This window comes from Episyrphus balteatus, chromosome 2 (assembly GCF_945859705.1).
Source record: "Episyrphus balteatus chromosome 2, idEpiBalt1.1, whole genome shotgun sequence".
Taxonomy (NCBI): Eukaryota; Metazoa; Arthropoda; class Insecta; order Diptera; family Syrphidae; genus Episyrphus; species Episyrphus balteatus.
This window is the reverse complement of record NC_079135.1, coordinates 125,895,126-125,909,070: the sequence shown is the minus strand read 5'-3', so window position 1 is coordinate 125,909,070 and position 13,945 is coordinate 125,895,126. Positions and strand designations below refer to the sequence as shown.

The following is a 13,945-nucleotide window of genomic DNA, read 5'->3' as shown; positions in this document are numbered from 1 at the left end:
GACTCCGTGTGCGCGCGGTGGGTGGTTTGGCGGTGGTTCGTCGGGATTCAACCACAACCGCAACATAATCAAAAACTACTTTTTAACCAAACCACCACCAAACTTCAGCCTTATTTTTTCTACCGGACAGGCGGCTGTGGTTCGGCTGTTCTTCGTTATTAAAAAACCGCAATGTTTGCAAGTAAAGTTACATGGTTTTTAAGACTAGGAAAACTATCAAAAATGGCGCCCATCTAGGCGGGGTTTTACTGCTTACTGTACAGTGTACATAGACTAAGTGGAAATTGAGTGACCGGGTTTGATAATTAAAAAGCATATTCAAATCATAAGAACCCACTTAACGGGACATCAAAAGATGGAACACCACTTGAAATCGAAACAGAAACGTGATGACATTTTCTTAGGGTAACCAATAAAACATTCTAAAGCGACACATTTTTCCAATGTGTGTTTTGAAAATTCTCAATACTCCAATGTTTATAACTCCATACTCAAATACGATTATACGAGTCTGCCTGCCTCTCTGCTCGATTGGAAAGTGCACCACATCAAGTGCGTTCAATTGAGAAGAAATAATAAAACCAACACCAGACATACACACACAATATTATAACGAATAATACATCAGCAGCAAATTCAGCATCATGAGGAGAGCAAAAGTGGAATGCATTTCAAATTGATTTGAATCGGCTGCCGGACGAGCGGCCCGGCGTCAACAACAAATAGGACCAACAAGAAAGCGCGACATTTGAAGTGTTTGCCCTTTTTGTGTGTAGATTTTTAGTTTTTAAGTTTTATTTAATTTTATTTTTGTAATCGTTTTTGACTGCAAAAATTAAAATAAATAGTTGCGTAGGTAGTTGGGTGGCGGAGGACAACAGAAAGCCGCCTGATGCTGATGCCTGAAGATATGCCTTCTGCTGGCAGAGGTGCTGGCATTTTCTGTTCTCGAAATGCGATTCTCTGTTTTGTAGATTTCTATTTTTTTTTTTTTTCTTACATTTGTTTGCTATTTTTTATTTTTGTGGTCGGGTTGAGGCATTTTTGAAATTCCTTTGGCTAATCCGTGAGCATACAGCCAGGAATAAGTGCAACAGGGACTTTAATGTTAGATGGGAGATTTACCGGTGCGGATCGAACGTTTTTTGGTCTCGCGGTGCGTTGTAGAGATTTGAAAATTCATTTAAGAATTTTCATATAGTGAAAAAGTGTTTTTTTTTAAATGTTCTAAAATATTGAATATTTTCTATTGAAAAAATTAATTTTAAGTGAAGAAAAAAAGAACATTTAAGGTACCTACATAACTTTTTTAAAGAAGTGTTTTTGATTTGTATGTATTACTCAGATTGTTTGAAATTACAAGTTTGAAAAAAGAGAGTTTTTTGTTTTTTTTTTTTTTAGAGCTAAAAAAGCTCTTGTTAAAAAAGGACCCCTTAAGGATATAATAATAACAAAAATTTATTATAATAATGTCATGAGCATTGGCTTCATCGTAGTTTTCAACGTTTTTTAAACAAATTTAAAAATTGAATACTTTGAAAACGGATATCTACTTGCATATTTTTATTTTAAAAATCGGCCAGAGCTAAGTGTATATGTACCTACCTATATTTCAAAAGTAGTAAGCTCATTTAAAAAGTAGTTTAATTCATTAAAACTAAAAATAGTGAAATTAAAGTATTTTTTAAATACAAATTGAGAATTTTGTGAACAAAATTTTGTTAGAAATATTTATTTTAATGAAGTCAATGATATCAAAAGATCTAAAAATCATATTAAAATTTTTCTGTTGGATGATGTGTATGATAAAATTGATTTTACATATGATAATTTAGTTTAACAAAAAATATAGGTGATGAGTGGAATACAAAAAAAAAAACAACAAAATTAATTTAATATTTTTGGTGGCTGTAATGTATGATCTGTGAAATAGGGCCCCCTGTTTCCGTGGGCATATGTAAAAAATATGTAAAGTTATTACAACACTCAAAATATCATGCTCAAGTTTTCTTAAACAAAAGATAATTTTTAAGTTATGTTCTTAAATAATAAGGTTTTTTAATTGAAATAATTTTTTTTTCAAGCATTTCACTGCCTTTTAAAATTGTAATAATAATAACCAGTCAAAGGAATGGGCTAAAAATGCAATTAATTTTGTTTCGTTGCATGTGAAAACAATTTATCACGAAAAGCGCAGTTTACATTATTCATAAACAATTTAAGCCCAAGCCCATTTCTAACCGAATTCATGGTGGAACCAACTCTGTCTGATTTATTTAAAATACAACAATCGTGGGCTTAGCTAGCCTTTCATTCTAAGTGCATATTTCAAAACAACAAAATTTAGAGCGGTTTCATAAAACTCTGCCTTACTTATTTAAAATACGACTATTATCGTTGGCTTAGCTAACCTTTTATTCTAAGAGCATATTTCAATAGAACAACATTTAAAGTTGTTTCATAAAAAGACTGGAGCATATTCCGCACCTAAAAAGACACTCACTGGAAAATTTTAAGAAATTAAAAAAATTCCTAATTTTCAGTGATTTTTTTTTAAATTGTTTTTATTACAAAAGTAAACAAATTTTAAGCTTTCTAAAAAAAGTGTGGCAAGTTTTATGAAGAATTTTTAAAGTTTTGTTTACTTTTAAATTTAACTTTAAATTTCATTGCGAACATTGGATGTAGACAAATTGATGATTAAAGTTTTTAGGTTCTTATAAAAGTTAGGTAAGTAGAATAAATGTGCCCTTAATTATGAAAGTGGACTAAGGTCCAATTTATTCAGTCTCCATTATATTTAAAGTCCCCATTAAAAATAAAAAATCTGTCAAATCACATATAAAATTTAAAATTTCCCGTTTTTAATGGAGACTTTAAATTTAATGGAGTGTGAATAAATTAGGCCTAAGTCACTGCTAAAAATGGCATCAAATCTACCCTAAAAATTATTATTATTTAAGAGGTAAAGTTTATTTGAAAGCGAAATTGCAGTACATAAACTTCTTTATTGCCCCTCTAGTGATTTCACAAAAGAAATATAATTAAATCGTTATAAGAAAATTATTATGTAAGTTTTTCTTCAAACAATGCAAAAAGTGACTTAGTCCACTTTCATAATCATGGGCACAAATATTTTTTTTCAATTTCAAAAAGAGTATTGTACTCTATTTCACGTATGTGTACTCTATAATCTATAACTCTGATAGAGTACGTCAAAATACTCTTTTTTTTACTTAAGGCTGAGTGTGCCACCACATAAACATAAGCATTTTAACTTTTACAAATTGGTGGATAACTTTCATATTTCTAAAGATAGAATTGAATGAAAAAAAGAATGAGGCTTAAAATATTCGACCTTATAATTTCTAAATTTGAACAATTGTAATTTAGAGAGTACAAAACACTATAATTTTTGTCGTTGTTTTAGTACGACCTATTTGTTTTGTGTTTGTTTCTTAGAGCCAATTTTTCAATCTTCTAATAAACAGTCAGTTAACTGTTCGACGAATAAAGTTATTAGGCTCATAAACAATCAGATAAAAACATTGAATTTTTCAATCAAGAATAATTTATTCTACAGAATAACAAAAACAAATTCAAAAATATTTAAAATTAAACGTCATTTTTATTCATGATTGTTTTTGTTTTCTTGTGTTCCACTGTATTTTTTTCAAAATTCTTTCAAAACAGCTTTCACAACTGACACAATATTTTTGTTGAGATTATTCTTTAGAATAATTTTTATTCGTCTCTAAAAGAAGCAGATAGTTTTATTCATAGGAATAAGGTATATCTGCTTGTTGAAAAATTGATTTTTTCTCTATCCTTAGGAATAACTACTAACTGACTGTTTAACTGACTATTGAAAAAATGGCCCTTAGTCAAACTTAAAATTTAATTTTTTACTAAAATTAAAATTTTTTTTTTAATTCAAATTTTGTTCTCTATTTTACTTTGTTTTGTTTAAGATTTCAAAATATTAGATTTTTTCTTGTAAAATATCAAGGTATTTAAAATTGAGTTAACCTTCTTATATATTTTTATTTCGATATTGTAAGCCATATTCTATCTGTTCTTGCCACTTCAGCATTCACTGAGAGAGTATTTTCGGTCTTGAATATGAAGTGGCGAGAGGAGTGGAATAGGGCTTCGTTGAAATTGATCAAAAATGAGCTCTTAATGTATATGAATTTTGAATTTTAACGTTTAGTCATACACATATTTTAAAAACAACAAAAAATTGTTATGTACCTACTATAAGAAGCAAAAAAAAAAATACATTTTCAAGACTTGAAATAAATGGTACTCTTCTTTTTTCAAATGTACTCTTTTTTTTCGTCTCTGAAAGCAAATATACTCTATTCCTTGTTAAAAAAGTTGGCAATAAGGGTCAATTAAACAAAAAATTACTAAAAATAAAAACTTTTTTTAAATCCCGAATACAAATTTATTTTTAATTTTCAAATCGAATTTTCTCTAAGGAATGATACAAAAAATTCCACATCTGAACGTTGACGTTCCTCTTAGGATTTTTTTTTCATACAAGTACCCTAACCGTACCCGCATACCTTTCTGATGTGGTTTTCTTTTATAATAAATTAATTTCAAAGTCAATATCTAGAAAAAAAAGTTTAAAAAAAACATCGAATGCTATTTTTTTATTTTTTCCAAACTGCTAATTTTAAAAGAAATTAATGGAAAAAAATAGCTATACTTAACTTATTGCGATGCTGTATAATGCAAGCTAAAAGAATGAGCTGAAACTCTTATCTCACTTTTCAGTACAATTTCTAGAGATAGGTGTACTTATATCTGAAGAAAATGAGACAAATCTCAAGAAAATGCACTGAAAAGTGTGATAAGAGCTTAAGCTCATTTTATTGCATACTACCCATTGTTCCAAGTTGTACTGAAATAGTACCAGCGTTACCACCTTGTAGCTAAAATATTACAATATCAAATTTGGAGAAGAAAGAAAAATTGGTTTACCTTTTTCCACACCACTTAGAGCTAGGTTTATAAGTTCACTTTACATACGATATAAGTATTTTTTTCCCTTAAAGAGAAGAGTAGGGGAGAGGTGCGGACAGTGAGACACCCTTTTTTTAAATTGGTATATCTTAGAATGTTTTCAAGATAGCTTAACGAAACTTTGAAGTCAGTTTAAGACATATTTTATTTTAATGTTGCAAAAAAACTTGTAGTTAAAGAATGAATGAGAGCATCACATTGGACTAAAATGTAGAAAAAGTCAAAACGTCTCACTGTTTGCAAGGGGTGCGATCAGTGAGACATTCTTAGGTAAAAAAAAATTAACAAAAACGTCAAATAATTAGGTAATTGACAGGTATATAATTAATTAATTTATGTTACTTTAACCCATTTTTTCAACAAAAAAAAAAAAATAACAAAAAGCCAAAAAAAAAAAACGAAAGAAAAAACACTACGAAATCATATTGAAGTCATGCTAAAATAATAGGTTTTTTAAAAATCCATGTCTCACTGTTTGCTTTTTAAAAATCTATGTCTCACTGTTTGCTTTTTAATAATGTCTCACTGTTTACTTTTTGTCATTTTTCGGAAAAATATAAAATTACTAAAAACGAGAAGGAATTCTAATTACATGATACATATTTGTTTATGAAAGAACATATAATATACATATATGTAAAAAAAAGTTCTGTCCACTAACCTAACCCAGATTCTTTTGTGTTATACACTCTTTTTATAACACTCCAAAAACTACTTTCACCTGATTTTGTGTGATATTTTACGGTGTAGGAAAGTGGACAGCTTTAATTTAGTCTGGACAAAATTAAAAGACGCAGACGGGGAAATAAACGTTTTGACACCCAAACTAGCGTTACTGTGCTTATTTTCAGAAATGAGAAAAATGGATTGTCTCACTGTTTGCACTGTCTCACTGTTCGCACCTTTCCCCTATTGCTTTACAAATTGAAATACTGGGGTCGAATTACGGCATACGTTCGTTAACGTATTTTCTAATAATTCAATAGAGACAGCAATAGTTAAAACGTTAACGTATGATCGTAATCGTATGCCGTGATTCGACCCCTGGAATTATGTGTTTTCGAAAACAATTATGTTTTTTCCCTGAATTGCAATGGCCAGTTTTTTTAGTGCTGCGTTAACTTATAGTTAGTTAATGCTGTAAATGAACCTTACTCCAATTAACTAAAAGAGCAGGTTTTCAGATGAGAATGGATTTATAAAACCCCATCCCAACAAACTCGTATATTTTTTAAACTATTATATTCGCGATTACACATATTTATATTAATTAACTTAACGGATTTACCGTGATTTTTTGTTAAATAGAGTTTTTTTTTTAAATAGAGTAGGTATTGATTCCTTATCAAACACATGGATGGCGTTTTTAAAATTAAATTTGTTGGTGCCCGAAAATCATGAGAAAATGTGATCAAAAAACTAAAAACACAAAGTTTCCAGTGTTCAATAGAGGCAGTTAATTTTGTATTGAAACTCGCAATCTTGAAATAAATAACATTCAATGCGTTTTTTTTTAACAGCAGTAATTTCACTTTAGAAACAAAATAAAAATGGATTGTCCTTCAGTTCTGACAGTTGGAACAATTTCGAAGTTTTAGAAATGGATCGAAATGTAGAACATGCAATATTATTTCACGTGATATTGAAAAGTGATTTCACTTTGAATTCATGACATTAAATAATTAATTATTCAATGATGCATGACTTTTGAAAAAGCATCATTATTTATTGTCTGTGTTGCCGTTGTGCGTTAAGCAATTAAGCATGTTGATCAACGTAGTTTGGACTTTAATTAAGTAATACTAACTCATGGTATAAAAAGACAAGGTCTTTGTATATAAAATCTATAGTACTATCATGAAAAAAAAACAGCGCCACCAAAAAAGTAAGCTAGCGAACGAACTAAAAAATATGTCAAATTTCAAACAGAAATGTATATCTCATCTCCTTAATTGGCGGATGGAGTCGGATGCTACTGTCAATTGTTGTTGTTTTCCATAAGTTTTCATCCGTCGAGTGCGGTTGCGAGCGCACTCCATCCGCGAATTATAGTTCTGGCTTTACTCCCATTATTAATTCGATCTAAGCGCCCTCGCGACCACTCAGGTAACGAACAAACTAAAAAATTGCACTTCATGATAGTACTATAGATTTTATATACAAAGGACAAGGTATGATCATTAGAGCCGCCATCTTACAAAATGGGGTAATAAGGTTTTGACGTTTGGCATTTGGCGAAGTCAAAAGCAACAACAATTTCCAAGACAAATTTGTTTACAACAACAATTTCAATGGGCTGGGTAGAGCTGTGTCAATCGTGATTGATTCGGTCTTTTTGACCCGTTCACCGAAAATTCTGAGTGATTGCAATCACTATAAACCAAATCAATCAATCCTTATATCAATCTCGTTCATAAAATAAGAAAGTACGAAGTAGAAAAGTGCGTTTCGTTAATCCAAATCGTTTACAATCAAAAACCACGAAGTGGAAAAGAACGTTTCGTTCATCCAAATCGTTCACAATCAAAAACCACGAAGTGGAAAAGAACGTTTCGTTCATCCAAATCGTTTACAATCAAAAACCACGAAGTGGAAAAGAACGTTTTGTTCATCCAAATCGTTCACAATCAAAAATCATCTAAAAAATCTCTCAGAACTCGGATTTCGTCCATTCCATTCATTCTCAATCATCATTTCGATTCCATGCATACAACTGATACAAGTTTATATAAGCAGGTTCAGAGTTTGAATTGAATCGGATTCGATTGGGAATTTCTATCGAATATCTGACCTTGACTTCTTTTTATTTTTGATGTATCTATTTCGACGTTTTGAACTTGGCGGAGACATAATGCCTTACTAATAATCAAAGTTACCATTAAAATTTTCCAAAAATATATTTTCAAAAAAAAAGCGGAGATAATTAAATTTTTAAAAAACTCTCATAGAAACGAAAAATTGTTTTATATGGTTGCATTAAAATGTTAATATGTAAGGTTATATGCGATTTCTTGTTTCTTCTCTCATTTTTCAGAACGAAATGAGTGAAAAAGAAATGGTTTCGAATAAATGAACGAAAGAACGATTGATAGAAAAGACCGAATCTTTGGTAAAATCAATCTTTGAACGATTCGATCTTTTGAAATGAACGATTTGTCAAAACCTTAAGTAGCCATAAGTTTTGACAGTTCTCGATACTGAGTTTTTTCTAATGATCATACCTTCTCTTTTTAAACCATGATACTAACTGAAGTCAATTTTCATGTGCATACCGTGATCGCATCATGTTTTCAAAATCGAATTACAAATCATAAGATCACGAGACACGACGTGATACGATCATAATTTTTGCGTGGATTTGTGTTAAAAAGAGACAATACTCATTTGTTATGCAATTATTATACTGTTTATACCTAATTAAAAAAAACCCATGACTCAAAGATGCTCCTGTTAAATCTTATTTATAAATGAATCATCAATAAAATTGAACATCTGATTGCTAAATGAGAGCAAAATATCTTAATCAGAATCTAGACATAAAATTCGATCATATTAAATATAATTGACTTTTTCAACTTAAGATTTAAGATAAATCTAGAAATTTAAAGTAAAAATTAAATAAAAAATAACAATTTTCTTAAAAATAACTTTTATTATTTCACAGCTTCTACAACAAACCTGGTAACTCCCCTTCCCATCAATTCACAATAACGAATCAACACAAAACTGTCATCCGAGCTGCGAAAAAAAAAAATCTCTAAAACCAATTCACAATTCCAGTTTCAAATCAGCGCATCAGCAGACTAATGCAGATATCTCCCCTTCCCCATCTATAGAACCCATTAACCGGCTGGATTTGTGAAAAAGTAACTGTCTCTAAACTCACCAATACCACCTCATTCTACAAAACTTCTCCACAATCAGCTATTTAAACACAAACGACTGAATTGAAATAAGAAAAAAAATTTCGCCATTTATAAACCGTATCCAGCAATTCAGCAGTAACCAGCTGCATCAACAGCAAAACGAATACAACAAAAAAAGAAACACACAAAAAAAAAAAAAGAGGAGAAAATTCCTGACCAACGAAAACGAAAACCAGTCAAAGGCAATTTTGCAGCCAGTCATTTCTGAGAGACCGAGTCGAGTGGAGTTGTGGAAATTTGATTTCGAAGCGAGAAACAAAAATTAAAAAAAAAAATAATAAAATAAACGCAACACAGCGATCCGAAAGTTTTGTTGTTTGTTTGCTTTAAAATTTTAAGAAAAGCAACAAAAATTTTAAAAGAGCGAGAGAGTTTAACCGCGCTGAGCGTGAAACCAAGTGAAATAGGAAGTTATTTTTATGTCTGTGTCAGAAAAGAATTTCCTTGTTTTTACTTTTTTTTAATAATTAATAAAAATTTTAAGGTACAAAAACCTTAAAAAAAAAAACTGCAATTTTTTACTTTATTTCTCTTCTCCCCAAAAATCCCCCTCAAAAGGCGTGGTGTTGGTGTGTGTGTGTGTATATTTAACACTTTTTCTTCTCCAAAAAAACCAGCACACAGAATAATGAGTGTACTTCCTCTCTACGAAAAATTAAAAGAACAAAAAATGTTGTGATTTTGTAAATCTCTCCAAAAAGTTATAAAATAACCAACAAAATCTTTCTCTCCAATAAAAAAGGATCTTTCTCTCAAAAATTAAACTAATTGAAAAATTTACTAAAAAAAAAAAGTGCAAAAACCCAAGAAGAAAAACAGAGAAGAAATTGAAAGAAAAAAAAAAAAAAAACTTACAACTCAACTTGTTACCCAAACCCAAAACGTAGTCACAAGTCGAGTTGAGTCGAGAAGTTGTCTTGTCGCTTCTACTACTGCTACACACACTCTCTTCTGTCACCCTCACCGTCATCATCATCATCATCGTCGTCGTAGTGAGTCGAGTGTCTCCTCATTGTCGTTCTGTTCGTCGTCGTTTTCGTTTTTGTGTCGCGTGTGTGCGTGTGTATGTTTGTACTTATGAAGCATATTAATAATATTATTCACAATAATGTGCTACCACTGCTACTAATGCCAAATGCGATTTCTCTGCTGAAAAAGAAGTAAGTGAAGAAAAAAAAAATCGTAGTGAGCGAGTGTGAGAGAGAAAAAGAAGAATCGACGACCAAAAAAAAACCTTTTTTCGTCGTTTCTTTTGAAAATTCAAAAAAAAAAAAAAAAAAAAAATCTGTCAAAAAACAAAATTTTCCGGTCTAAATTTGCTTAATTAAGTGCCTTTTTCGAAGATTTGAGAGCGAAATTAACTTTTTTTTTTCATTTAAATTTCCATCCAATTCGTCGGAGAATTCGCCGCTTAATCGAACTAACCGAAAAAAAAAAGTAGAAACAAACAGAACTAAACTTAAAAAAAACGAAACTTCAAAAACTCGTATAAAAAAACAGAAGCAGTGCAAAAATGTTTTCCGAAGGAATTAATCCAATTGGCGATGGATTGTTGGACGTGGACGATGAACGTTTGAAAGGATTACTTGTCCAGGACGATATAAACGAGATTTATGATGTGGAACAAACTCCATTTGCAAGGTATGTTTGATTGCTTAAAAAATGTGTAAAAAAAACATCTGTGGTAAAAATTTGTTAAAAAAAATATTTAAAGAAAGTGCATCAAAATATACGAAGAAACGTCAACTATTTTTCTGCATGGTAGATGAAGAGTATTTTATGTGTAATTGTGTATGTGTGTAGGTAGAAAGGAGAATTTTTATAGTTTATACATATGTATGAAAAAAATAAAGGAGATGCAAAATTTGTAAAATAAAAAGGCAAAGAATTTGTAGTAAAATTTTATTTGTATGTGTATGAGAAGAGGATAAAGATGAAAAGGAAAATGTCACTTTTTAAATGTGACATTTCTATATTTGCTGAATTTTATACATTTCTCCAGCTGAATTGGGGAATTTTTTTTTTATTTTCATCTTTTTGGGGACATGCGGAAAAAAAAAGACAAATTATGTAGATTATGTACCTACCCAAATAGAAAACTGATTTTCCTTTTTTTTTTGTTGCTTCGTTTCGATAATAGGTCTGTTTGGGTTCTTTTTGCACAAAAATATGAAACCTGTCAAATTTTAAGGAGTGGGGATGAAATTCTCTCAGAGAAAGAAAAATTGTGTAAAAGTACCCAAACGCTTTTGGCACAAATTTTCTGCTACTTTTTCTACAACAACAAAAATGTAAACAACAACACCAATTGAAAAAAAAATAAAGAAAGGAAAAATATCAAAACATTTTGTTTTGTTTTACAAACACTTTTTTTTATTCATTTTTTCATAAATCATTTATAAAATAAAGCACTTCTCAACCATTAAAACACAAAACATAAAAATAAAAACACAAAACATAGCCACATCGCCATGTTTGTACTTTGTTTTGTTCATTAAAAAATGTAAACACAAATTAAAAAAAAAAAGAAATGAATAATATTAAAAAAAACTTTGTTTTATTTTTGAAACACTTTTTTTATTATTTTGTTCAAAAAATATTAATTTGTTTTGAGCATTATATCACTAAAACGAAATAAATAAAAAAAAACAAAAAAAAAATCCACGCCACCATGTTTGTAGTTTGTTTTCTTTGTTGTGCGACAAACAAATAAAAAAAAACAGAGAAAGCACTACCTTTTGACAGATTTCAGATTTTTGTTCGATGAAATTTTTTGGGCAGAAATTCGCAAGAAGGGGAAATTTTTTCTCTCTCGCGGCCATCTTTTTTGTGAAAAAATGTACAATTTCAGAGTACCCAAACAGGAATTGGGTTAAAAAAGTTGAAAAAAGTTGAAATATTTCTGTTTTAGGCAGTACCCAAACAGACCTAATGATGGTAATTTGTTAACCATTTATATTAGATATCAACTTTAAGTAGAAAAGAATTATAGGTATTTATTGAAAATTAAAGAATATCTTTAAAGAAATATTGAGGAAAACTATGGTACCTACCGACCTAGGAGCAAGAAAGTTCGAGAACTGATACAAGTTAAATGGAAATGGTTAGGTGAATTATTATTAGAAACTTATAAAAGTTGTTAAACTTATTGGGAACTTCAATATTTGCAATGCAAAATGAGACTTATGAAATTAACTATTTAAGAATTCAATTAAACCATAAATAGTGTCTTTAATAAATAATAAATAATGTCTTCCTTATGCTAAACTCTTAAATAATTGACAGGAATTTAATCTAAAATAAGATATATATTTGAATTGGAAAGACCGAAATTAAGATCATAATTATTTATTTATTTTAAAGAAAATTATGTATGGAATAAAAACAAAAATCCCCTGAAGAAGTAAGGAATTCTTATGAAACGTTGGGTGAAAGATTGGAATAGTCTTTTATTTATTCGCATTCCAAAACCAAAAAGACCAAAATAGCCTAATATAGTAAAGTCAATAAGAAGCTACAAAGAATTGGTCATTTAAGTTTCTAACTTATTTTATAGTTGGTGGCCAAATAATATTTATGGACACCATTTATGTATCTTCTATGATTCGTAAGTGTACCTACATATTTGGTTATGTCATTAATGTTGCTATTACAACTTCAAGACGCACTGCAAGCTTCTGCATTTAGGTTGAGGGACTAAAATGGTATCAGTGTTTTCAGAAGCTATCGCTTAGTAGTTTAGTGAGTCCCTAGCTTAACTCCGTTAACTGCGAATTAAGAAGAGGAGTAGATCTAAACACTAAGGGTACCTACAAGATAATATAAAAACATCAGCATTCAGTTCGTCAAAAATAATAGAGCAAACGGGAAGTAATCCCGGTAAACCAGGCTGGGGGATCACTTGTTTGAAGCAGATACTCGTACGTGCGAGAATCATGATATTCCTAAATATTTTATTGCATCGTTGCAAACTAAAGCTAAGTATACACGATTGGAAGGTCGTCCAATACTGGCCGAACTGTCAAAGGTCTTCCAATAGCAACCAATGAGCTCCAATTTTCAATTTTCTACTAAGTAAAAAATTGTCTGTTTATAGGATCATTTTATCAAAAAATTAGACAAATCATTGGGAGAAAATCAGTTGACACCTCCTGCCAATTTTTTATCATCCAATTTAAAAATTGTCAATTATTATTATAGACTTAAGAGATCAAACAATTGGAAGACAATTTTCTTGACAGATGACGGAGATTATGAAATTTTATTTAGAACTTGAATTGAGACAGGAAAAAAATCGTTTCGGAGAGGAAAAAAATTATTTAAAAATTCATTTACAATACCTTTTAACAAAGTCAATACATTTTTCCTTTATGTTATTAAAGTGAAAACTTCTTTAGTATCGTAGTGATTTGAAACAAGATGAAACGAAAACGCGACACGACTTCAACTTGTAATAACTTTTTTGTTTGAATAGATAGATGAATAAAATTTGTACTGTAGATAGGTTATTAAATAAATTATAATTGTACAAAATTTCAATTAATTTCATATTCAAAATTCGGAGATAACGGTAAAAAGATGTTCTTTTCCAACACACGTTATATCTTTTGATCTAGTGCACATACAAATTTGATTTAACTTTAATACGCATGCTGATAACATAACCTTTTATTTGATATATCACACATAACGTTACGTGCTCTACAAGTTACACAATCTTAAATTGAAAAAAATTTAAAAATACCTCAAAACACCTGTGGAGATCTGTTGGCGATGACCAGCTACCAGTGTAGGAAGCACCGTAATCTCAGTTTGGAAATTCGACATGGTTGACTTTAAAAAATTCTAACTTCTCTTGTAGACATCTTTGAAATAAGATTTATCCATCATTATACAAGGTGAAACAATAAGCTTTCACATGGTATAAAATTTTTTATAGGTTGTCAAACAAAAAATTTGATTTAATAGCATGAGAACATAAAAAT

At 30.0% G+C, this 13,945-nt stretch overlaps 1 protein-coding gene across 2 annotated transcripts in view; it reads left to right on the top strand.

Annotated features, from left to right (window-relative positions):
* The first annotated feature begins 8,702 nt into the window (after positions 1–8,702).
* The window catches only part of LOC129911375 (death-associated protein kinase related), a 123,946-nt gene continuing 118,703 nt past the window's right edge, over positions 8,703–13,945 (top strand). Inside the window, exons 1-2 of one of the 2 annotated variants that reach the window (XM_055989160.1) lie at positions 8,703–8,900; positions 8,959–10,601. In XM_055989160.1, coding sequence (XP_055845135.1) covers positions 10,474–10,601 — 128 coding nt within the window. In that variant the 5' untranslated portion in view covers positions 8,703–8,900; positions 8,959–10,473. Of the gene's footprint in view, positions 10,602–13,945 lie in introns of both variants that reach the window. The other variant, XM_055989159.1, reaches the window with a different exon arrangement.